General features: G+C 39.9%; 1 protein-coding gene across 3 annotated transcripts in view; it reads right to left on the bottom strand.

The window, feature by feature from the left end:
- Positions 1-12,094: 12,094 nt before the first annotated feature.
- Positions 12,095-25,643, bottom strand: part of RORA (RAR related orphan receptor A) — a 357,182-nt gene continuing 343,633 nt past the window's right edge. For all 3 annotated transcript variants that reach the window (XM_062501320.1, XM_062501322.1, XM_062501321.1), the window contains 8 exons: positions 24,137-24,278; positions 22,066-22,461; positions 18,598-18,719; positions 17,171-17,303; positions 16,416-16,523; positions 15,111-15,221; positions 13,737-13,849; positions 12,095-12,498 (listed from right to left, as the gene is read on the bottom strand). In XM_062501320.1, coding sequence (XP_062357304.1) covers positions 12,334-12,498; positions 13,737-13,849; positions 15,111-15,221; positions 16,416-16,523; positions 17,171-17,303; positions 18,598-18,719; positions 22,066-22,461; positions 24,137-24,278 — 1,290 coding nt within the window. In that variant the 3' untranslated portion in view covers positions 12,095-12,333. The remainder of the gene's footprint in view (positions 12,499-13,736; positions 13,850-15,110; positions 15,222-16,415; positions 16,524-17,170; positions 17,304-18,597; positions 18,720-22,065; positions 22,462-24,136; positions 24,279-25,643) is intronic.

Below are 25,643 nucleotides of genomic sequence, written 5' to 3'. Positions count from 1 at the left end.
GGTTCCTCGTCTCACCGCCGTGCGAGCCCAGCGCAGGGCACTGGCCAATCAGCGCCCGGCGCGTGGGTCAGGTGTTCTGAGCCAGCCAATAGGGACACGGGCTCCAGCAGCGCCTCAGGGTGTGGCCGCCATTTTGTGGCGGGCGGGGCGGATGGTGGCGCGGAGTCGAGTTGTGTGGGGAGATCTGTTTCGTGTTCACAGGCGGGGTCGAGGCGGGGTCTGGGCAGGAGGTGGATGTTTCGGGCGGTGCATCCCACCCCTCCCCTCCCCTCCCCGGGTGTTTCAGAGGTGGGGCCCTGGGCATAGGGTGGGTGGCCCGGGTGGCTCCTCCCTCTCCGGTGAAGTGCAGAGTTGGGGGGCGGTCTGTCACTGAGAGATAGGAACCTCGTGCGCGGGTTGAGGTTCTCCTAGGGGTGGCTGCGTTCCTCACCTTCCTTCCTCTCCGGCGTTCAGTTTCCCTGGCTCACTTCTCGTGAGCAGAGTCGCAAAACCTTTTTTAACTGATGGACAGGCTTCCCAGTGTGGCAAAATGTGGAATTCGGGTATTCTCAGAACCCATAGGTCTGGGTGATGTAAACTCATTTGCTTGTTGTGTTACAAGAAAAGGTGATGCCGGTCACTGCTCTAAAGATAGGGAAATTATGAGGGCAGAGTGTGTGCTTGGTGTCCTCTGATTAAAACGGGGGACTATTACACAAATACAGGAAAACTCGAGGGTGGTTCAGAATGATTTCCAAACCCACCAAGGGAGTCTTCAGCCTGCTTGCAGATCAATTTCAAGGGCAGTGATTTTGATTCTGCCCTCTTGATTTGTTTATCTTAGAGAAGCAACAAGGTTTTCTATCCCACTGGATAGACCGACCCAAAGCCTAGCTATGGAATGACACCCTTGTGAGAAGTGATCCTAGTTCCTGACCCAGGTATGGTAACAGTTCTGTAGATTAATTATGAGAACGCTTAGTTTGATAAATGTGGCATCTTAAATCCTACTTCAGGCTGCGTCTCTCTAAAACCTGCAGTATCTGTGGGTTTTTTTTTTTTTTTTTGGTTGTTTTATTTGTTTTTGTTTGTTTTAATAAAATAGTTCTACTACCTCCTGGTGATCTTTGTACTTCCATGACATAAACGTGAACCACTGGGAGGGTGAGGCGGGTGATGAATCAGTGGCACAGGTTGCCCAGGGAGGTTTTGGAGTCACATCCTTGGAAATAGTCAAAAGCTGGGTGTGATCCTGGGGCAACCAGATCAAGGAGGCCCTGCCTGTGACCTCTGAAGTCCCTGTCACCCTCAGCAATTCTGTGGTTCTGTGAAATAATCAGAGGTCAAACCCACTCCCTCCTAACGTACTCCTCCCACCTCCTAAAGTTAGCTTTCCTTATGGCAAGCAGGGAGTCTTCAGCTTGCCTCACTTGAGAAAAACTCCTGTGTTTTATATAGAAGTATACAGTTCTTTTTAAAGCTGTTCCCCAACCTGTATCTTAGTGGTTAGGAGCTCTCCTGTGACTCGGAAGACTGGTACTTGACTGCTGTAGACATGAAGCTGCTGTAGAACACATGGCACTGCTTGGTGCTACTGTTCAAGGAGTTATCATCACACTACTTTTTTTGTAGTGCTGATCTGTAGGTGAAGGCTGCTTCCAGATACAGTGCTTCAAAGATGAATGCTAGAATCTATTTCTGTATCATGGTCAGGCATATAAATACTGAGCTGTTAAAAGCTCTGTCAAGACTGAGGCATTTCTTAGTACATGCAGAAGGAGAATTTCACATGCCTGAAGTCTTAAGACCAAGCATGCAGCTGACACATTCAGGTGTTCCCAATGTTAGCTCAGAAGAGGGGAATTGCACCTTTGACTTTTGATGCCTAAATTGTATTAAAACTTGAGTGTGGATACCCAAATCCTCATTTAGGACTCTGACCTGAAGTAGTGTTTCTTCTTGGAGGGTTTGGTGCCAAATTTCTTGTACTTTGCACTTGATGTAGTGAACTGTGATTTCAAGCAAGACACCTTCAAATAGAGGGAAGCTACATTAATCCACATTCATTCTGAGAAGGCTTAAAGCTCTTATTGGCCAAAAGGGGATCTTAAAAGGTGTTTGGGGGTCATCTTGTTTCCCTGCTGGCAAACAAAATGTGCTGTACGTGCCACAACAGCTCTAATATATGCATAGCCTAATTCTGTATCAGTGCATTCTTTAAGGGCTAAGCCTAATAAACCATAATTCATAAAAACAAGGAAGATGCGACTGACAAAACAATTAAGACAGATTTTTCCATTAGAAGCTGAAGTTTTATTACAGGATAACAGTACATAAAGCACATCTAAAATCGATGTGTTCAATGCACTTAATAAAGGTAATGTAATATTAAAGGTACGGTTTCTAAGTACAATATAACAACATTCATATTAGAATGAAAATTGGAGTATTTAAAAGACAACATTAAATCTCTTATTTTTACAGTCATATTTACAAAATGAATCAAAATACTTTTTTCGGGACCGAGTAAAATAACAAACTTGAATATAAGCAGGCTATCGTAAGAGTGAGTTGGAAAGGTCTATGGAAGGGAAAAGTGAAGTGATTGGGTAAAGATCATTAGCAAAGGTTTAGTACAATACCAGTTTAGTATTCCTCTTGATGGCTTACATTTTATTGTGGGTAGAAAAGGAATTTACACATACTGTACACATAACAGACAGCACATATTTACATGTACAGTATAATTGCATTAAACTTGTGTGTATTTACAGATATTTGAGCGTATCACTCAACGAGGTTTTTAAGTCTGTGTGCTTCATCTTCAATCTGATGTATATTTGTATTCAGCGTTGATTCTGGCGTTGGTGTGTTGAACATTTAGTAAAGAGGGAGGATAAATGTTAACCAAACGGTTTTGCATAAATACATCGAACTATTAAAACAACAGGGGGACTGTGTTCCTGGCATTATGTATAGGTTGGTACGTACAAATTTAGGAGTGAATCCTTTTCTCTTTGAAAATATCAAAAGGTGACTTAAATCAAGAAGGGAAAACAAAATTGTCATGGCTTATATTTAAATAAGATTGTAGCTTCAAAAGGTTTTTATAATTGTCCTGATAGTGTTTGCAGTTAAACATTCCACTTATGAAAATATACCCATGGTGCAGTAAAGTTTGTTTTTGTTTTTAGGTCAACAGTATGTTTGCTGTTTAAAAAAAAATATTTATATATATATATTCCTTGGATTTAGGGTATAAAAGCAGTGCATGGAAGCCAAGAACCATGGCTTTAAAATTCACTACCTTCTATTATCAAAAAGTGCAGTAAACAGAAACATTGTTATTAATAAATTGCTCAAAAATCTTTGCTAAAGATCTTATAAATTCAGTAATATTACAGAAAAATTCTAATAAATATTTAAAAGGTTAATTACCTCAGTTAGATATTTGATATCTATCAGGTTTTAAGAATGAACATGAAAACAGTATCTAGAATGAGGAACAGGGGATAGGAATATTTTGAAGGGTATATGACTACGTAAATTAAGGTATACATGAAAAAATAAAAACAAAACCCCCATACCTGACAAAATGTTGCAAATTCCACTTCTTAATTAACTTTAGTTGCTACTGGCTGTCCTTGGATATGTAGGCATGGTGTACAAAGCATATCCAGGGACTGAATTTAGCCCTCCATCAATGACGGCAGATTTACACAACATTCCTATTTACAGTAACTGGAGTTAAGTGTGTAGGCGTGGCCCAGTAACATCCGCAGTCTCAGTGTGTACAGATCCTACTGAAAGTGAGAAGGGAGGAAGGCACCCAGCAGAATAACATCTAGAAATCTCTGATGCAACAACAGGATAGAAATCCCCCAACAAGCCAAATAACTACCTCCCTTTCAGACAGACAGCATACTGTAATTATTTTATACTGGCAGATTATATGTTTTTCTTATTTTTGATACAATACAGGCAGACTGTTTTAGTAACCAAAAGGATAACAAGCTGGATAGAACATTTTTAATAACATTAATAATTAATAATGTTAATAATGTAGAAAAAAATTCTACATTTGATATCAAGTATCTGTACTGGTGAAGTAATTTTCTCCTTATTAAATATACTATAGAATAATTTATATAATGACACTATGCATTTAAAGAGAAAACCATGTCCCAAATCTTGTACTCTGATACAGGTACTTGTTGGGCATATGTTGGTGTATATATATATATATACACAAATATATATATTTATATATAGTTATACTCAGTGAAATTAACAAGACCCAAAGGTGGTATTGTCTAGGAATAAAAGGGGTTTGTTTGTTTTTGTTCACAAAAGTAACTTATCTAGCACCACACATCAGAAAAACACAAAAATAGCACACTCTAGTTCTAAACAGCTATGTCTAAAATAGATTATATAGTAAAACAGATATTATACAGCATAATGTGGTATTTGATAAACAGATAAATATTTGCACTGTGTATGCTGTTTATAGTATAATTTTATCTATACAGAATGAAAGCAAAAAGTTAACTGTATAGAGGTGAGCAGAACAACATTAAATATTATGACTCCAAAGCAGAGACGAAGTTAGAGTTGAAAGAATAGAGCAAGATAAAATGTTTACAGGCCATTACAAGTCCTTAAATTAGTAGTAAAATAAGGAATCAGTTGCTCAAGTTTAAGAAAGCAGTAAACAAGAGATTGCATTTACATGCAGATGTCTAAAACTTGTATTTCTTTTAAATCTATGCACAAAAAGTCATTTGTTTTTATTGCTTGACATTCAGTTATGGCTAGAATATTTTTAACCTTTTTTTTTTGTACTTTGGAAACAAGAATATTGTTAAAGGTGCCATAAAAATGGACAACATTGAAAACAGTTTGCAAATAAACCACCTAACACTGCAGTTCTTTATACATTTTAAAAAGCCTTGTCTGGGGTTTGTCATATGTTAAATATATTTAATCTGGGAAAATACATTGTAGCTTGAAGCCTCCCATTGGCCCAAACATCCAATACAAAAACACATCTCCAGAAAAGGAGCAGGCAGACAATACAGTTACATATAAAGAAGCAGCCAGTTAATGTCCTAATACTTCAAATAGTGACCACTGTTCTGTAACTTGTTTCTAAATCAATGTAGAAATGAGGAACATTTTGGATTTAAAAAGGTGTACAGTACATATGCCTTTTTGTGAAATAAAATTCACTGTATTGCTTATGAATTCTCTGCATTAGATAGCATTACAGATTGCAAGTTCCTGTAAAGTTTGTGCATCTACATTAAGACTTTGTGGGGTAACTGAGGGTAGAGTTTCTCAAACTGAAAGTCACAACTGGTTGTTTGAACGCTGCCCAAGTGTTTAGATTACCATGAAAACACCCTGCCAGGCACACCCAGCTGGGTTCTTTGCAGAGCACGTGCTTGTTCTGGATACAGGAGTGCACTGGGCAGGGAACTCGGGAGCTGCAGCTCAGCCACACGGCCTGGAGGAGCCAACTGGGGACTGCACTTTGCATTTGCAGTGGCTGGAGAGTTCCCAAGTACCTGCAGCAGCTTGGTTCCTTCAGTTAGGAAATGCTGCAAGCAATTCCATCTTACTCACGCTCCCTGTCCCAGGAAATAAATGTAAGTCAATTCCAACACGAAGAGCCCTGTGCAGAAATATAGTTCACAGATTGTGCTTTCAGAAACCTTGAGAAACACTAACATAGAACACGAGTATACACAGGACATGTGAACACTGAAAACATGCAGATGTTAAAAAAGTGTGATGTCACACATCAAGCTGAACAACTTGATTGTGAAGTTCAGCTTGAAGTAATAAAATTATGAGGGAAGACATACAAGTGAATATGGTGGCAGAAGTGAGCCTATGAGTGTTGATCTGAAGCCTTTATCATGTTTTGTTTCTTATTTGGATAGCCTACTTATTGCTATAAAGTTATTGCTATATTCTACCAATGATAAAGGCAAAAAAAAAAAAAAAAAAAGACAAACAGCAACATTAGAGATGGAAAAGGTAGAATACAGCTTCTGTTTAGATGTTAAAATTCTATTTAGTACCTGAATAAAGTTCCAGAGAAAGACTGTATATTATGTTACATGTTTTTCCCAAGTCCAGTGACTTAGCATTATGTAGCAAGCCATTATCACAGTACTAGAATTAAAGCACATACTGCAAGGATTTTAAAATAAATACTCATTTACATTTTAAAACCTTTCTTTTTGCTGTTGCATTTGGTATCTGTATGCATTTGCCCTCATTTCCACCAAATGATTTACTGACGGGAATATTTTAAAAGAAAGTAAGAGGCTAATATTAAAATATATTAATGGATGTAACTTTAAAAGTGATAAATATTAGTATTCATAATTAAAAAATAATTCTAATAGTTATATTTCTCCAGCTAATGAAAATAAAGATGTTCTGTGCAATCTGAATCAGCTAGCACAGGTAGAATTCCTTACAATGAATACTCAAGAGAAAATTGCTTGTTATTTTTGGATATTGTATAGTAAGTGCTGTTTCTGGCATTTATACTAATAGGTTTAGCTACATTGAGGAGTTTAGGAATGTCTAGGGAAAAAAATACACATCGCTTACACTATGTAACCTGTTTTGTTCATCAAGTACAGACTGGGGATTGTCTATGCCAATCCAAAGAAAAGATACTGTATTGCTTGGATGATCCCACTACACAGTTAGAACAGCTTATAGGTTGTCCATTCTAAGAGTGTTTAATTGATGTGCAAGTATGTAAAGAATAGGGTCCACTGTGAATCAGCAATAGGAATTTTCTTCTGCTGAAGATGCCAGAACACCAACTGATCATACTTGCTAAGTACTTGTCTGCCTTGGAAAGCCATTCCAAGCTGAACTCAACTGTCACCTTGTGAAACCCTAAGTACGGTTTTCCTATTTATTGAGCAATCTAAAGTAACCAACTGGAAGCCATATATCTGTGAAAAAACCCTCAAAAATCCCAGAAAACTGGGGCTTTCTCCAAGCAGACAGATGTGATGGAGAAATCAAATTCACTGTCTTACCAATGTAACCAAAGTGTTGAAGTCTTGCTCATTTTGTTCATATTTACTTTTCTACTTGCATTATCAAAAGAATATGAAGCCGTAAAACAAAGCTAATTGGTACAGGCATCCAGCATCCTGTCATTTGGCACTGGGAGACTTCTAAACATGGCTGGGTTTTGGTGCCATTGTGAAATCACTTAGAATTGATGCATTTGATGTACCAGATATGAAAATTTATTCAGCCTCAGTATTTCTTTCCAGTCAGGTTTTGGCTTTACCATGAAACATCTGCAACGACAGACAATATTTGAAGTGTTGTTCTTGTATTCCTGCAGATGTGTGTTCCTTTCTATGTGACTTCACTGCTGAAACCTAACCATGACCTTTTCATTCCTACTGTATTCTCACCAACTGATTCATTTTCTTTGACAATAATTCAAATACTAAAAAGCCATTTTCTATTGCAGAACATTGAATTTCAGCTGGAAAAGTAGTCCTATCATTATAAAAAAATGTTCAGAGGATATTTAAATTATTTTCAATCATTTATTTAGTGGGTCAGCATTTATCTTCTAAAATAGAATTGTAAAATCTTTGTGCTATTTGGAGTACTTCTGTTTTGAGCACAATACCAACAAAAAAGCAGCTCTACTGCAAGAGTGAGCAAGAGAATGAGGCACGCATAGAGCATTTAGTTAAAAAAAAATCCAGTTCTCTTGTGCCTGGGGGCAGGGGGAAGGGAAGAAATACTAGCGTATCTTTTAAAAAGTAACTTGTTCCACCAGCAGTACTGGCCACCCTGTTGAAGAGTTTTAGAAGATCCCTGAGCACATTAGTTTCTGACTTATAAACCCCAGCTCCAAAATGATAGGGCTTCTCTTGTTGATAACGAGATGGATTGTCATTCACAGTTAAGTCAATCATAAGGTGCTTATCTATTTACCCTTTTTTTCACCAATCAGCACAAAGAACTGTCAGAAAATAATTTTTATTTTTCTTTTTTAAATAATAGAAGGGCACAAAATTTAAACAATGTTTTGTGACAGTGGTTTAGGATTATTATCTGGCTGCCCCTCAACAACAGACAAGTGATTCAATCGACATTCCTTAGCAAAAAAAAAAAAAAAAAAAAGAAAAAAAGGAAAGAAAATTAAAAAAACAAAGAAAAAAAAAGAAAAAAATCCTGTACAAATATGTATTTTTCCCTGAGGGATCAAGGTTACACCCGCAAGTGCTCTATGTACATATTGCACTGTAGAGGAATGAAGAACATGTGCAAAAAAAGCAACAATGATTGAAGCTTACTAATCAAACCTTTTAATCATGACTATGTCATCTTGCATTTTGGAATGTCGGAACACAGCTATTCCTTTAATCTAAAATGTAAAAATAAAAAAACAAGAAAGAAAAAGAAAAACGCACCTCTACTATGGCACATTCAATGAAATAAAAAGTTTTCCAAAGACAAATAGACAAATTCCATCAAGAAAATAATACAAAGTTCGTTCATTTGTGGTTTTTTTTTTTGTTTTTTAGAAAAATTACATTACTTTCATTGTTTCACATTACAAAATTTTTTTAATGTTTACACAAATCACATTTTATTGCAGGAATATTTCAAGTGCCATCAAACATTTATAGAAGGGTTAAAAAAATAGAAGTCTCTCTAAAGTGGTCCAGACAAGGCTTTGTATAGAATAAATCTTTTTACCACCTCCTATTTTTGACTTAAGTATTTTGAATACATTTTCTTTATTCCACTGACACTTAACAGCCTAGAAGCAGCCGCTCACACATCCCACACATACACTCATGTATGCACACAATGGACTCTCTCACACACACACAGGTGCACATAGACAGATATCTTGGTATTCATACTAACATAAGCTAATAAAGAACAACCAAACTTAAAAACAGCCTCCATTTTTACCTAATTCCATATGTCAAACAGTGCTGGAGGTGATGACATATATTAGGGTGGTTCAAATGACATTACAGCCTGGAAAGCCAGAAAACATCTCCAGGAATAGATCAAACTCCCAAGAAAAGTATCTTTGCAGACTCCTTGAGGACTAGGTCATCAAAACTTAAAATATTAAGTTCAGCTATCCTAGTGTTTTTATTTGTAGTGAACTGGGAAGATGATGAAAAGACTCATGTGAATATCCATTGACCTCCAGTGTTTTTTAACTGGTTGATCATCTGATACCAGGCCCCAGTCCCAAGGGCGTTGCAGAGGGCATTTCCTCTGCTGTGCCGAGTTCTCGCATGGCCATCTCTGACCAGCTACTCTGGGGTTATTCTGAGTCCCCTTGCATAAAAACCTCCTTGGCAACAGATGTCTTATCAGTACATCTGCTATGCTGTATCCCTTTTTTCCCCTTCCCATGAGAAGCAACCCAAAAATTACACTTCTGTTGCCAGGTGGCTGTCAACTGTGACCAGGAAAGCAGAGTTACTTGGGGGTGTGTTATGTTCAGCCTGATTTAACAAGGTCCCAGTACACACGAGCTCTCACATGATAGTACTTTTCTGACCTGGAAGATCACTCTCAGCTAAGGCCCTATTTGAAACCTTTTTAATGTTATGTATTTTACTAGTAAATGCTCCAAGACATATATTGTCAATGATTTATGAATGTAAATATGCTAAACAGACTCCAAACAAAACCACTGGCACCTAGATGCCTGGTAAAGCCCTAATATTCATCATGAAAAGGTAAGAACAGGATGTGACTGAAAACTAATCCTCAAATATTTTGCCTGGTAGTCTACATTGTCAGAAGTAGGAGGTATATCACTCTCTAAAATAGTACAGGTCTTACTTCACTATTCATTAGCTGACACTGAGATTAAGTTTAGTTGATCTTTACAGGACTAGCACCAAAGGCTGGTCACATTCAGAAAACAAATTTTAGTTAAAAGGGGTGCTTCAAAAATAGGAACGCACATTAGAATGCCAGTTACTCCAATAAAGTAAACAATGATACTAGGAAAAGTGTTTCAGTGAGAACAGAGAGAGCATGTGCCGGGCTCTGAGCTGCCTCTTCAGGAGCAGGCAGGACGGGGCAGGAAAAAGACAGCTCTATGGACTTTTCCCAGAAGCCCTCTCCTGCCTCCTCCCCAGTGCTCACAGCAGTGCAGGTGTTCCCCTCCCACACCCAGGGCACACTGCTCTGAGGATGAAGCGTGGTGCTCTCCTCTCGCCCTCCTTGCAAAGCCTACAGATCAGTGATAGCTGTAACCTTCCCTGATGTGCTAGAACATTTTCAGTAAGTATCATACATAAATGTCTCAATTTGACCCCAAAGGAAACATGTTCAAATCGTAGAATAAACCTATATTCTGCTAATAAGACTCCACTGATCTGATTCTCCTTTTTAAAAATACTTGGGCTTTGGTGTGCTTCTATTCACTTGTTACTTCTCAACAACTATAATATATATGAGATTGTTTACCCTTGGAAGTTAAAGCAATAGGGCACATTCTGTCTCATTCCTTTTCATTTTTTGATGTTCCCAGCTTTTTTCTAAGGTACTTCATCAAAACTGCATTTGTGATGGCCTACAGGGCATCCAGTTATGCATCTTCATCTCATCCAAACCCAATTACACACCTCTGGCTCAAACAGCCACAGTTTTAATTTGTGACGTCGTTTATGTGACTCTGCTTCCTTCAGAACTACATTTACTGCCAGCTTTGCTCAGAGACAGAATTCTTCCTGAAGGGAATGGTAATTAGTAATACTGCAAGATTCAGCTTACTGGTTGATTCTGCAATACAGGAATCAGAATTGCAGAATGCAGGTTTCTGATATTAATGATTTCCAGGCTTGTACTGAGTACCAACTAATGCTTTCTAACAAGAGCCCTTCCTTTCTTAATCTGTCCCCATCTGATCAACTTTAAAGTGCATCTTTTTAAACAAGGAGAGAACACACTTCTCTGTTCAGCTCCCTGAAACTGAACTGCTGGATGCTGGAAGAACAGGCATCAGTGTGTCTGATCTCACTGAAGTCAAAGACAAACCTATGGATTTTGATAGACTACAACTTGGCATTTGAAGGCATTGTTTACTATATGGAGTACAAAAGCAGGTAATATTACATATAAAAATTACTTTTCCACAAGCATGTCACACACATACTTTTACTGTAGATACAGACTTGAATAAATACTTTCAAACCTGGATTTATGGTGGGCAGAAATACACTATTTAATAGCCTGATTTTCAAAGATGCTGTATTACTCATTTGTAAATGATCTGCAATTAATTAGTTCAACTCTTGACAGTGCAAACTCGGAACCTTTGAAAATGAGGCTTCTGACTTTGAAATATCCAGGTTTAAAAGATTTGAAAATAAAAGCGTCTTTGAATTTAGCTTCTGAAAAGATTATTTTAATGTAGAAAATTGTCATTATTTTTCAACTCTTTAAAAAAATCTGTAGCTGTTTCAGGATATGACCAGCCTCTCTTTAAAAGTAACATGGAAAACAGCAGCATAAATACCTCCCAATGTACCAGTACCTGCCAAACCTTTTTCAGTTAAACTTGAATTTCTGGTGCACATGCAACACAACAATGAACACGCTAGCATTTAATTTAAAGAAAAAGGTGCAAAATGAAAGTGCCTTATCAATTCAACAAGAAAAGCTATACCAGTAACTACATTTTATATTAATTAAAACAATATATAAACAATATCTCTTTTGCTATATATAGTCTTCATGCCCATTTACCCTGTAATATATTATAATGCTATTGTTGCTATTGCTATGGACCCTTTTCATGCCATTCTGTCTACTGGCAAACAGTGGTAGGTGAAAAAAAATCGTCCTTCATGAAACAATGAGCAAGTTGTGCAAACTGATGCTGAAATCTCTGCAACGCACACCAGTCGCTGATTACTAGGTGGACTCTGTTCTGACCAACAAATTGATTGTTCTGTCAAAAGTCTGGGCAGTGAACTACAGAAGAAAACAACCTTCTGACATTAGTACCCTCAGTCCGTGTAAACAGAAGTCAAGGATTGAGAAGTTGAGACAGAAAAAGGGTCCATATTTGTAGGCATAATGGAAATCATATGCATGAGAAAAACAAGTTCAACTTTGTTTCATTGTTTCCCATCCTTCGCCTGACCCCGACCACCAAGAGATGTGCAGTGTGTTGGCTCCCTAGGTCTGTGCAGGGCCATATAAAGTGTCTTGGTTTTCTTTTTTTTTTTCCTTTTTTTTTTCTCCTTTCTTTTGTTTTATTGTTTGTACTTCAGACATTCTAGAAGTGCTTAGGTGATACGTTTACCCATCAATTTGCATTGCTGGCTCAAACTCTGAAGTGAACAACTCCTTGTAAAGTGGAGGAAAATGAAGTCGCACAATGTCTGGGTATATTGCTTTAAATGCCATTAGCTTTTCTGTATGTCGTCCACACAGTGCTCTTAAAGTAGACACTTTGCATATTAACTGAAAAAAAATGAACACAAGTCATATGGTCATACATGGAACCAGGCCTCCCAATCTTGCTGTAAGGATTAAAGCTCTCCCAAAACAAATTATTTACTTAACAAGGACATTTCAGATGCACAGTCATGGCTATTTGCTAGAAGCATTTAAGTAATGGACTCACATCTATTTGTGAAATAATCTTTTTTAAGTTCTTAGGAAAATGTGGCATTAGGTTTCCTCACTGGATTGATAAACAAGTATTTCAGGGCTGGATCTTCACTCATTAAATTATCCTCTTGGAAGAAGGCAATCCCAACTGGTTTTAAACTCACTGTGAATATTGTGGAGGGAACTGGCACTGCAATAGATTAGACTTATTTACCTTAAGCCAAATAAGGTAAAAAAATATGTACTTCAAAAATATAATGAGGTTACTCCCTGAAGTTACTGACTAAAGTATTTGTATCAAAGCATATGGAAGACTCTTCCGACAGAGGTATCCAAAGTATACACTGGGAGAAAATTACATGAGCTAGGATTTGAAATTTAAAAAAATCTGCAGAGCCCAGGTTGGACCATCCTATTCTATTGTAACTAATTCTGTGGTGTGAAACAAAGCATAAACTTTCTGGCTGTGCAGAGGTATAAAAGGAATACGTCTGCAAGGTGAAAGCAAAGCACCTATCTTTCCCCAGTTCTTCTGATTTACTCCTTGTTACATCACACCAGTTCACCACTTCTGAGAAATTACATGAAGATATTTTAGTATAACAGTAGGTAGTGTCTCTTTTTCTTAGGCATCGGTATTTGGAAGAACTGAAAAAAGGCTGTGTAGGGAATTTCTCACAGAAGTCTGAAAAACAAGTTTAGTTTGTGTGTTGCATGTTATAACAACTTAATTCTCATGCAGGCAGAGATTCCACAAATACTAAGGCATGCATGTTGTAGCACTGAAATAGTATTCTGTGTGGCAGGAATGTTGTGTAGGAGAACTACGATAAAAAAACTTCATCAGTTTTCATGAAGTTCCACATAAAAATACTCCCTTTCAGACCATTATCAACCTTGTTCCCTAGTACATCATCATTTCACCTCTTCTAGGTTTAGTTAATAGGTTCAGCTGAGCAGCTTGATTTTGAACAAGGAATTCTGGGTTTATAAATAACTGTGTATGAGCTTTTACCCCATAATCAGAGCAGTGTTCAGATGAAGCCACTCTTTCACAGTCCAGTGACATGGCACAGGATGACTCTTACCTTTGTTAGAATTCCATCTTCTCGGTGGTTCTTCTGTAGGACATGCTGAAGTGCTAGCTGGATCTTCTGCTGGAGTTTTTCAATTTTTACTTTCTCCTGAAGCCATGAGCGATCTGAATACAAATGGAGTTAAAACCTCTAGTAATGCACACATGGATCACAGCACACCAGGAAGTACTAAGTCTGTTACAGATTCATTTTTCCTGTCTGCAACCTTCCTTCCACTTGTAATATACTTTCATAGGGAAAATGGCTTTCAAAATTAATAGGTTTTGAAATATGTTTATTATATGCACCTAAAGTTACTTTTTTAAAGCCCTTATTTAGGAGAATGTAACGCATCTGAGTAAGATCTTTTATTCATTTGCTAAGAAAATCTGTAAAATGCAGGGTGTTTACAAAATGAGGTTAGCAACTTTTGACTGGGAAATGAATAAATCATACAACGAACAAGTAGTTGGAGAGGATCTTCTTGCCAAGATCTTACAGAAAACCAACAGAACTCACAGATCCTTACAGAACTTGCAGCGACTTACAGGAAAATCAGATGCAAAGATTCAGCTGTTAAAAAAAAGCAGCTGAACTTCCAGGCAAAAAGCAGTATTGAGCTGCCACATTGCTGGTGTGACAGAACTGTAGGGTTCTGTGGCTTGCTAAGACACAGGGCTGCCACACTTCCTGTCTGGCCAACAGCACGAGAACATATTTATGACAGACTCAATAAACCCACCATTGCTAACAGAAGTTTCCATCTTCACTCCCGAGTCCACTATGCTGCAGTCTGAACTCACAGTTTTCTTCCTCAGGTGTCAGACCAGGCACAAACTGACTTTCAGCCCCAGTACCTTGTTCCACCTGACCTAAGAAGCCTTTCCAGGACCTGGAGCACACTGTGCAGCTTCACCTGTGATTATTTACTTATTTTAGCCACAGGCATGGGCAAACCCAGGCTGACACTTTTGGGGTGACTTGGATATCTGTCACCATAACTGTCAGTGTCCACTGTCACACTAAAATGGCAACGTTGGAATTTTTCTGTTGTGCTGAAGCTGCAAGCTCACACACGTGGAAAGCTGACTATGGGAGTTCACTAACTGCCTGTCTCACCAGGATTGGCTCAGGGTCTCACTCAAATGCATTTAAGCCTTTACAAAGCAGCTGAGTCCTCAACAAGGTAAAAATGTGGAAAATAAAGTCTTAGATTGGGATTTCCAATTTAACAAAGTGGTTCCTTAATTCATAGTTTTAATGTGTTTATTAAAATAAAAAAATTGGTGAGGAGACTCAAAAAGATTATATTTCCACGATGTCTGATAAATAGCCTCAAAATAAAAACAACCCCTACCAAATCTAGAGAAAACCTTCATGTCTTACCTGCTGACATTAAAACAAACGCAGAAAACAGAGCTATTTCATCTTCCGTCAGGTGCATAGAACATAAACTTTTTCCAAATTCAAACACAAAGCTAATGAAGTCTTCACAACCTGTCAAAAAGAAGGTAAGCTCTTGTTACATTGTTTAAAATTACTTCAGCACCACAGAGTTGTTGATTTATTCTGATGGAGATGAGAAATAGATGTAGAACATTTCATAGGTAGTCTTCTCCTTAAGTACTGCAAAGTGATGGCAGTGAGATCTCACTCATCCTTGAGGGTATTACTCCACTCCCACAGGTTCCCAACTCCCACATCCTGGCAGCCAAGATTCTGAAGGTTTTGCACACTTTTCTACATTGGGTTCTCATAGGCTAAATATGGATAAATCCATAGCCATTTATTTTCAAGCTCAAAATTGCTTTATCTTTGTTTCTATTCTACCTCGAATTTTGTCACGTAAGTGTGGACTGAAGGCTTGAAATGTGGACTTAAGAAGTTCTGCTTCGAAGATTACTGAGCACACAGAGTGGGAGAAGGGAGAGGAACACAAGGGACATGTAGGAAGCAAAGGGAGAAGCCAGGTCTGACTGAACATGGTTCATGCAGAAAAGGAACTCTCTCCTTCCATCCATTCTCTTGCTCACACAGGTGTTACTCAGGTTACTGATGCTGTCACACATGCAGGTACTGTCTTTGAAGTGAGCCCTGCTCTGAAGAGCATCACAACCTGAGAGATGAGGGCTTTCCTCAGCCTCCCCGGCCTAAACTTCTGGATAGAGCTGGTAACAGATCCAAATTATACTTCCTTAAAAACCAGAATTGTTTGCACTCTGACCTTGTACCTTGAGGTGTTTTAGAAAGGCAGGGAAAATTTCAGTAATTGTCCAGCATTCTCCACTGATGTATTTTTCACTGCCCCCAAAGTGTCTTATACCCCAAATCTATACCCAGTGAATATATCCTTTTAAAATTAGCAAAAATACTAATGGGAAAAAATTCCAAAATTGTATGCAATTTAATTTTTTAAAATTATTTACAGCATTTTACCAGCAAATAACTGGACTTAGCAGATTTTAAAACACCATTAACTTCTTCAAAGCAGTAATGTCAATATATCCCAAATTAGCTTAAAATCTGCTGCCTTTTCCAACAGGATATATGAAATATTACATTAGAACTCTTATTTGAATACTACAGACTGATTTTTAAAAGCAGCTGTTTTCCCTTGCTTTTCTACCTTTTTGGGGGTTTTTAAATTTTTTATTTTATTTTTATTTTTAAAGACATAACACATTTCCTTACCTAAGGACTTGAAAACCTCTGGGCTAGCATACTTGCCATCAAAGTAGACTGTGTTGTTCTGGGAGTCAAAGGCACGGCACATTCTGATGAACACAACCTCTAAAGACCCTAAAACAGAAACAACGTATGTTAGACTATGAAAGGAGAGACTTCAGTTGTGTAGAGCAAGTGAGGATTTAATAATAATGCTCTGCATTCATTTTCAGTTCAGTGAAGTAGTAGGTTGCTGTGGTGTAACAGAGCATAGTTTGCTTTGCTGGTAGAATTAAAAGAATTCCCATAAACCCCGTTAGAAGTTTTTGCTAAAGCAACTTAGTTAATGCTAATAAACTCTAGTAATCTTTTAGAGTAATGAAGTCTCTGAAGTCGAAGAAGCTCATTTATATTTATGTTCACCAAGCCTTAACAACTTGGTCCAGTATTTGTAACCTGAATTACTCCTACAGTATCTTCCATAGAACAATCTGGATTTTTTTCCTTGAAATATTCACTTAAAAAAAAAAATCCCATTTTTACATCTTCATACACTCATTACTCCCTTTGTCCATAATGAAGATTTAATAGATAGACTTGAACTCCTTCTCCCCACTTAATAACTAAGATGATGTTACTTCAAAAACAATTTACAAGGTTTTCCCTTATTTAATTTTAAATGGTCAATGTACTGCATATAAATATATGTGTATGCAACCACTGTATGTAACACCTTTTCAGGCAAAACTAATAGAAGCAGATCTTAAAACTGACCCACATACCTGCTTTTAAAAGCACAATTTGATCGTTTTGACACAGTTCCATAAAGCCATCAATGCGTTTGGCAAATTCCACTACATACTGTATAGCTTCTGTTATTTTGACTGCACATAACTGCCACATTACCTCCCTTTGCTGTTTGAGAGAGAAGAGAAATGCAAAAATTACTAACCAAGCTTTGCAAAGCTCATTGTCAGAAAGTAAAACTGAGCTAAAGAAAACCAAACAACAAAATGGAGTGAGTTCTTTCCAACACTCCTGGCTACAGTCTGCTTATTACATAAGGGGAATTGATGTCAAAACCAGCCTCACATGGATGAGTGACAATCATGTCAGAAGAGATCCAACTTGGAGTACTTTTATTTCAAAAGCCAAAAACATCAAAGTGTAATGATTTTGGCCATTTCAGGGGGAATTTTATTCATAGCATTTCAAAATTGTATGTAATTTAATTTAAAAAAAATATTTACAGCATTTTACCAGCAAATAACTGGACTTAGCAGATTTTAAAACACCATTAACAAAATGCCAATTTACACCAGCAAGGCACGATCACATTTTTTGTATCAGCTTCTCTATTTTGTATTGAATGCAAATTATCAGCCCAGCTCATCTTCAGAGGAATACATACAAAGATATTCATTTATGAAGATCATCTTGATAACAACACAAAGAAGGCATGCAAGTATTGAGTTTTTTCCAGTGTTGATAATAATGAAATGAATGAAATCACCTAAAGTAGAAAAAAATGATACTCCTAAGGGTTAAATATATTTCTGTGGAAATGACAAATATGTTCAAAGAACAGTGTGCTTCAGCAGTGCTTCCCAAGGCCATTTTCCAAAAGTAGCCAATTGGTAGTAGCTTGTGGATGGAAGGGATGTTGGAAATAACAGTGATTAGATCTTACAATACCCTGGTGGCATGGCAGCACTGTGCTGTTTCTCCACAGGTAAAACCCAAACACTGAGGGACAGCTGGAGCATGAATCAGGATTACAGTGAACCCTGAAGGCTGGAAATCTGAATGAGCTCCGTGTTCAGAAACTCAAACCAAAGCACAGCATGTAACATCATAAACTCGGTGGCTTTGGCTTTTGTTGTTGTTGATCCAGGACATTACTAATTAACAGAAGAAAGTAACATGCCAATTAGGATTGAAAAAATTCCCATTGTTTCCTATCCTTCTTTATCAGAGTTGGATTTTAGGAGAATGTCTTTGCCTTTTCCTATACCTGTAAAAATCACAAATGCAAATAATATCCTGACCATCTTGCTGCTTTTGATTCTAGCATGTTATTTTTTTTAAAGACAGAAATATACATTTCTGACAGTAAGGAGAAAGCAGTGAAAAAAATGAATTTTGCACTGTGTTATGGAAATAAACATGATTTAAAGAAACCATGCCATAGTCTGGCATACTTTTATACCTTGTTCTGATAGTTCTCAATTTCTTCCTGCAGGAAAGTCTGCCATGTTATCTGCTGTAACTCTTCTCTCAAGTACTGGCAAGTTTCCATGTGTGACTTGGAAATATTCTGTGCAAGATGCTCTAAAAGAAAGAGCAGAAAGCGACACGGATTAGAAATGCAAAGGTATACCTTCAGAGACGAGAAAAACTCTTATATTTCAGTTGCAACGGGGGGAGGGCAGAGGGTGAGCTGAGAGAAAAAACTGCTTTAGTTCGAGACCCCTCGGGCCCGGCTTCGGGGAGCGCCGCCATTCAGCCCGGCCGGGGACGCGGCCGTGCCCGCAGCCGCCGGCAGAGGGCGCCAGTGCCGCACAGTCGGGGAACAGCGGCCGAGCGGTGACCGGGGGGACACGGGAACCTCGGGGGGGGGACACGGGGGAGACACGGGAACCTCGGGGGGGAGACACGGGGGAGACACGGGAACCTCGGGGGGGGACACGGGAACCTGGGGGGGGAGACACACGGGAACCTCCGGGGGGAGACACACGGGAACCTGGGGGGGGGGACACGGGAACCTCGGGGGGGAGACACACGGGAACCTCCGGGGGGAGACACACGGGAACCTGGGGGGGGGGACACGGGAACCTCGGGGGGGAGACACACGGGAACCTCCGGGGGGAGACACACGGGAACCTGGGGGGGGGGACACGGGAACCTCGGGGGGGAGACACACGGGAACCTCCGGGGGGAGACACACGGGAACCTGGGGGGGGGGACACGGGGGAGACACGGGAACCTCCGGGGGGGGACACGGGAACCTGGGGGGGGGACACGGGGGAGACACGGGAACCTCGGGGGGGGGACACGGGAACCTCGGGGGGGGGGGGACACGGGAACCTCGGGGGGGGGGACACGGGGGAGACACGGGAACCTCGGGGGGGGGGGACACGGGAACCTCCGGGGCACTCGGGAACCTCCGGGGCACAGCCGGCCGGGGAGATACACCACGGACTACAGCCGCAGGGACCTGCGGCACGTAGCGGGGGGACGGAGGACACGGAGCTGGCCGTGCACAAGGCCGAGCTGAGCTCAGGACGCTCTCGGGGACGGGACGGGACGGAACGGGACGGAACGGCACTGCCGGCCAGGCACAGCTGCCGGCGCCAACGCTATCCAGTAGAGAAGTACAGTTACCACCTATCTAGCGTTCTCTCAAGCAGGACGCTGGTCCCAATGAGGCTGCCTGGCAGGGAAAAGTGTCCTTTTCTCCCTCCTACTCTCATATCATTTAAAAAAAAAAATCAGGAAAAATGCATCTATTAAGAGAATCCAGATGATTAAATAACACACTGGAAAAAATCACTAAGACTAGGGTTTTTTTCCTTCAGCTTTAGAGCAGTCACCTAGCTTACTGCACATGATTTAAAATTTCCATACGATTTAATTCCTAATGAAATTATTTTCTACTGCTATACTCGATTAAAAGATCCATAAGGCAGATTTTGATTTATTAGTAAAACTTGGTTCCGTAAGCATTTAGGAACACCTTCAAAAGCCTGAACAGAATTCAGATACCAGAATTCCACTTTTATTTAACTTCCTCTTTCCGGCCCTGATCCTTCAGGTGGGTATGTTCTCCTATTTTAGCATATGACAAGTAGAGGCTTGGGGACTTGTCTCACACAATTCTGCTTGTTAGGCCACTGAAAACGAAGGCTCAAACCAAACAGGAATGGTGGTCACTTGGTGGTACAGGAAGGTATTCTGAGGGACTGCAGTACTGAGTCGTCTGTGAAACTGGCTTTGTTTGGTAATGATCAAACTCAACAATCTGAACTGCTGGACCTATCAGTAGTTTGATTAAGGTATTACCTGAAAAGTCTTCAACATACAGATGAGATAAAATCAGATTATATGTGCTACCTGACCAGTCAGTAAGGTAGAACACAACATAATTTATACTTTGTCGCCATAGCTTTGGCATATTTCAGAACAATTTCTTTTTTTAACAAGCGTGTAGTTAAAACCCTTGTTCTCGGTAGCAGCAGCTGACAGCAGGATCCCTGTGCCCTTGCAGGATACAGGAGGTGAAATATTCCCATGTTATTTGCAAACCTCCGCCTAACTTCAGGACTGTTTTTCAGCACACACCTAAATATTTTCATTGAACAGCCACACCTTTCTAAATTGAAACCTTCATCTGGCAAACATTCTTCAAACATTGTTCAGTAATGGTAATGCTGGGCACCCATATCATGCTGTGCAGGGCTTAAACGAAGCACTATGTAAATAAAGGCAAACAACAAGACAAACTTACTTTAGGCCAGTGTTCCAAACTCAACACCAGGCCTACATAAGGAAAAACCCTCTGGTTTTTTTTTCCCCCTGTGGGTTTAATGTAAATCTTTTTAATACTTTCCACAAGAAGATCAGCAATCATTTCACTGAGACAAAGCTGGTAGCATTGCCTTTGTCCTGACATTTTCTTCTCCTTTTTACCTATCTGAAAATATTTGAACTGATGCCAGACAATATTTTGGCTGTCAGGACAAATTACGTTGTAGAGAACAGCATTCTGCAACATAAGGACATTAAAAAGCAAGCTTCTTGTGACTTCCTCTCTGCAAAACTTCTCAAAAGAACATAAACCACATAAAATTTTCATGTGGAATACCTGATTTTCTTCAAACTATTATTAGGTTTTCATAATAAAATAATTAGACAAAATGTTGCTTAGGCAAGTTTGAAATGCCTGGCTGCTTACATAAGTAATGGAATCATGAAACCACTTCTTTGATGTCCTGTTCCACTTTGTTTATAACCAGTTCACACAGCACACTCTAACCCCAGTCTCAGCTGTTGACAAGTCATACTTGTGGAATTCAGCTCTAGTGTAATCATTCAGGGAAGAGTTTAAAGTAAAACGTGCTAATTAATGTGGTTGTTATAAAGCTCTTCGAGAAATTATCAAAACTTGCTACATTCAGAAATGTCCTTCAGTATCTGCAGCCAGATCCTCTTCAATAAGTGACAACAACTGCCTTCAGATTAGTCCGGTGCTTTTCTCAGGTAGAGAGCAGAAGAAAATCAGCCTCATCACTTTTTGTTAGGAGTAACAGACTTAAGGTAATGAAAAAGGAAATAAGTTGTTAAAAACTCTTCAAATAAAGAAATGCCCTGTTTTCTCAGCACTAAAAATTAGCTTCTTAATCAGTATTCCAAGGGTTCTATTGCAAGGACTGAAAGCAAAAGCAATGCTGGTGGAGCTGACCAACCACAGTTCCCTAGGTGCTTTAGTCCAGAGCAGTAAGGAGCTCCCCGTGTGCCCCAAGATCAGGGTATTTACTGTGCACTTCACACAAGAATGCCCATACATGCCCACAGCTCTACTGAAGCAGCATTCTCACTATCATCTGGCTACATGTGTCACTTTAATCCAAAGGGTACTGTTAAGACAATTACAATGGAAGCTTTTCTCTCTCATTACCTAATTCTGCCATGGACACAGTTGGAGAGGTCTCCCCATTTGTAAAAGAACAATAAGGGAAGAAGCCCGATGCTGGTGTGTAGTCACATATTGGTTCTGGTTTGATTCCATTAATATCAAGACCCGACTGATCTGGAGAAGGCTGTATGTCTAAGTAGAAGCTGCTAACTGCAGAGTCTGCTTTGCTACCTTCAGGGGTATGCCCATCAATGTAATTACTGAGGTCGTCATGTAGCTCTGTTAACCCATTGGTGGTGATATTGTATGTTGGTGTGAGTGGTTCTGCCTCTCCTGGCTGCTGCTGGTGATCCCGCTGCTGCTGCTGCATTCGGTGTTTCTGCACCTCGGCGTACAGGCTGTCCCTCTGCTTTTTTGACATTCGACCAAACTTTACAGCTGAAACACAGACACACAAGAGATTACATCTCTACATACCCACCACTGCCTTTTAATTCAGTCTTTAAACACTTCATGGAAGGCTACAGCACAAACCCCAAATGTGCAGGATAGGCAGAGCTAAGAACCAATTCTCAGTTACAGGTACCCAGCTGCAGCACCTGCTCTTTAAAAGACTATCTTGACATGCCACTGAAATGGACCATTAGAAGTCATTGGTCTGGGTTAATTCATTAACTTTCCACTTCCGTACTGGAAAGATTTTCTCTTGTATGTCCGTTGAGGTTGACAGATGCATCTCTTCAGCATTCAAACCCTACCTAGAAAAGTAGATGCTAAACCAGAACACACTGGTCTGAGACAACTGTCCCGTTCCAACCAGCGGCACATTCCCACTGCAGAGTGAACCTAGAGCGCAGTGCCAATATGTGGGGTCTCAGTGTATCGACAGCAAGCTTTACTGAGATTGTGACTAAAGCATGCGGGAAGAACCACCAAGCCTGCCTTCAGTGCCTCTGTCACAAGCAAAAATGTTTAGTAGATGAGTAACTGTTAAACCTATGTGTGTGTGCGCACAAGGGCATGTGAGTATCTCCACAACATTACTATGACTTTGCGGAGCATTAGCTGTAAGCCAGCAGCAACTGGTTTGCAGCATCCAGAGAATTCCCAAGGATGAGGCATGGGATTTCAAGGACCTGTTATCAGCTGTAAAAGCTTCATCCTTTAGAAAGACTAATGCCTTCTGCTTTTCTACAGGAAAGCAAACATGTTGGAGGAACTAGCCATTACATCATCAGCTGTTTCAGGTTTTTAGTCTCATGGCCAGTTAAAAAAAATAAAGACAATGTAATTCAAGAATGTAATTTTAAAATAATCTACTTGATCAGGCCTCATGCACCTAGAGTAATGTGTGTTTGTAGAATATGCAGTGCTGCTCTCGCTGTGGCAGGGGAAAAGTCTGAGTCAGATTTTCAAATGGGTAAGTGGTGGCAGGCTCGTTCCATCTGTGGGGGAGGCATGCAAGTCTCAGCTGCAAAGCCAGTTCTGACTGAATTACATAAGCAGCTGTTTGGCAGAGGCAGGCTTTCATCACAACTCAAGCTGCAATTTTGAGCTTAATATTAACACCACTTGAATATCTTTTCTTCAGAATTCTACCTTTGAAAAAACACTGCCTTTTTTTTTCTTTGCATTTTTTCCACTATTCATTATACACATATTTAACTTCTGTTGATACTGTGAAGCAGTTCTGATCTGTACCCATGCACCAGGCAGTGCTACTTGAAACTACAAGAGGTCACTTAAGTTGGAATGAATATACAGAGGAAGTATTAACGTCAGACTAAAAAACTGCATCTTCAAGAAATGACAGAGACAAAGCCCTTAACTGGGTACTATAATAGGTAAGTAGGAAACAAGACAAATCCAAGAACTTTGTACATGCTCCGATTTATATATATTTGAGTATACAGCAGCATCTGAAAACATATAGCATGTTACATAGAAAAATATAAAACAACATCTAAAACTCACTTGATGATCTCAACTATCAGCCCAACGCACAATTAGCATACAAATGCTACGTCTTTTGGTCGACCATACATCACACTACACCGTATGGATAACCTTAGGTTAGTTTTCTGCAGCTGGGCCCCGGGCCAGCAGCGCTTACCGTCCCGAGACATCCCCACAGCAAGGCATTTCTGTAAGCGACAGTGCTGGCAGCGGTTCCGACTGGTCCGGTCGATCAGACAGTTCTTCTGCCGAGGACACGAGTACGTGGCATTGCTCTGCTGACTCCTTCTGAAAAAACCCTGGGATGCAATAGCAAAATACAAGTCAAGAAGCTGTCAACTGATGGAGCAAATAAAGGCTCTGAAAGGTAGCGTACTCAACAGAAGAGAAGTTCAACTGCTCTGTAGTCAACTAAAGGAAGTTAAAACTAAAGGTTTTGTTGTTTTCCTTTTCTCTCCTAGAAATAAACAAAAACCAGTAACTAGCAAGAAAGAGTTCATTTAAAAAGTGGCGTAATGCATAAAGGAATTACTTTTTATTCACTTTTTATTTTTACACTTTTTATTCACCAATTTTACATATCCCATATTACATATGATACCCCAGCTCTTCCCAAATGAGATAAAACTCATTATAGACCTTGATTTCCTATCTTTCCTGGGTTGGCACAGTTCTCCAAAAGAGGGAGGATTCAACAGCTACCATGGTGTTCTGCTCTCTGGAGTGAAGGTGGCAGGCTCTGATGTTCAGCCTTGCAGCGTGCGTATGTGTTTACAAACACACAGCACAACGCTGAACGTTTTCTCCCACAGAGAACAATTTTTTAACGTGTTTATTATAGACTCACAGAATCATTAAGAATGGAAAAGACCTCTAAGATCATCAAGTCCAAACATTATCCCAGCACCCCTGTGTTCACTACTAAACCCCCGGTGTCACATCCACATGCCTTTTCAAACATTTTGGGGATCATGATTCCATCATTTCCATGGACAGCCTATTCCAATGTCTCCCCACCCTTTCTGTGAAGTATTTTTTTCCTAATAGCCAATTGAAACCTGCCCTATGAGACCATTCCCTTTTGTTCTGTTGCTGGCTCCATGGGAGAAGAGCCTGACCCCCACCTGGCTCCATCTTCCTGTCAGGGAGTTGAAGGAAGCAAGAAGGGCACATCTGAGCTTCCTCTTCTCCAGATTAAACCACTTCAGCACCTTCAGCTGTTCCTTATCAGACTTAAAACCAGTAACAGACTTGTGCTCCAGATTCTTCCCCTGCTCTGCTGCCCCTCTCTAGACAAACTCCAGCCCCTCAATGTCTTGTTTGTCATGAGGGGCCCAAAACCAGACACAGCACTTGAGGTGCCTCACCAGTGCCCAGGACAGAGGCATGGTCACTGCACTGGTGCTGCTGTCACCTATTGCTGCCATTGAGTTTAGTTTGATGCTGACAGTTCAGCTCTGTGCAGGATTTAGATTCTTAAGGAGGGGGAAAGCTAAAACATGTTTTATGTATGATCTCTTTCCTGAGTAACCCCATCTCCAAAGAGAGCTGGTGCTGGAAGGTTACGCACAGCTACAACTTTATTGTCTCCTCCAGAAGGGTGCATGTCATTAACCACTCTGCAGCTGTTTGCTTTGAAGTCCATTTCATCCTTTTGCCACAGA

This window comes from Cinclus cinclus, chromosome 13 (assembly GCF_963662255.1).
Source record: "Cinclus cinclus chromosome 13, bCinCin1.1, whole genome shotgun sequence".
NCBI lineage: Eukaryota > Metazoa > Chordata > Aves > Passeriformes > Cinclidae > Cinclus > Cinclus cinclus.
The sequence above is the reverse complement of the archived record's forward strand: the minus strand, read 5'-3'. Positions and strand labels throughout refer to the sequence as shown.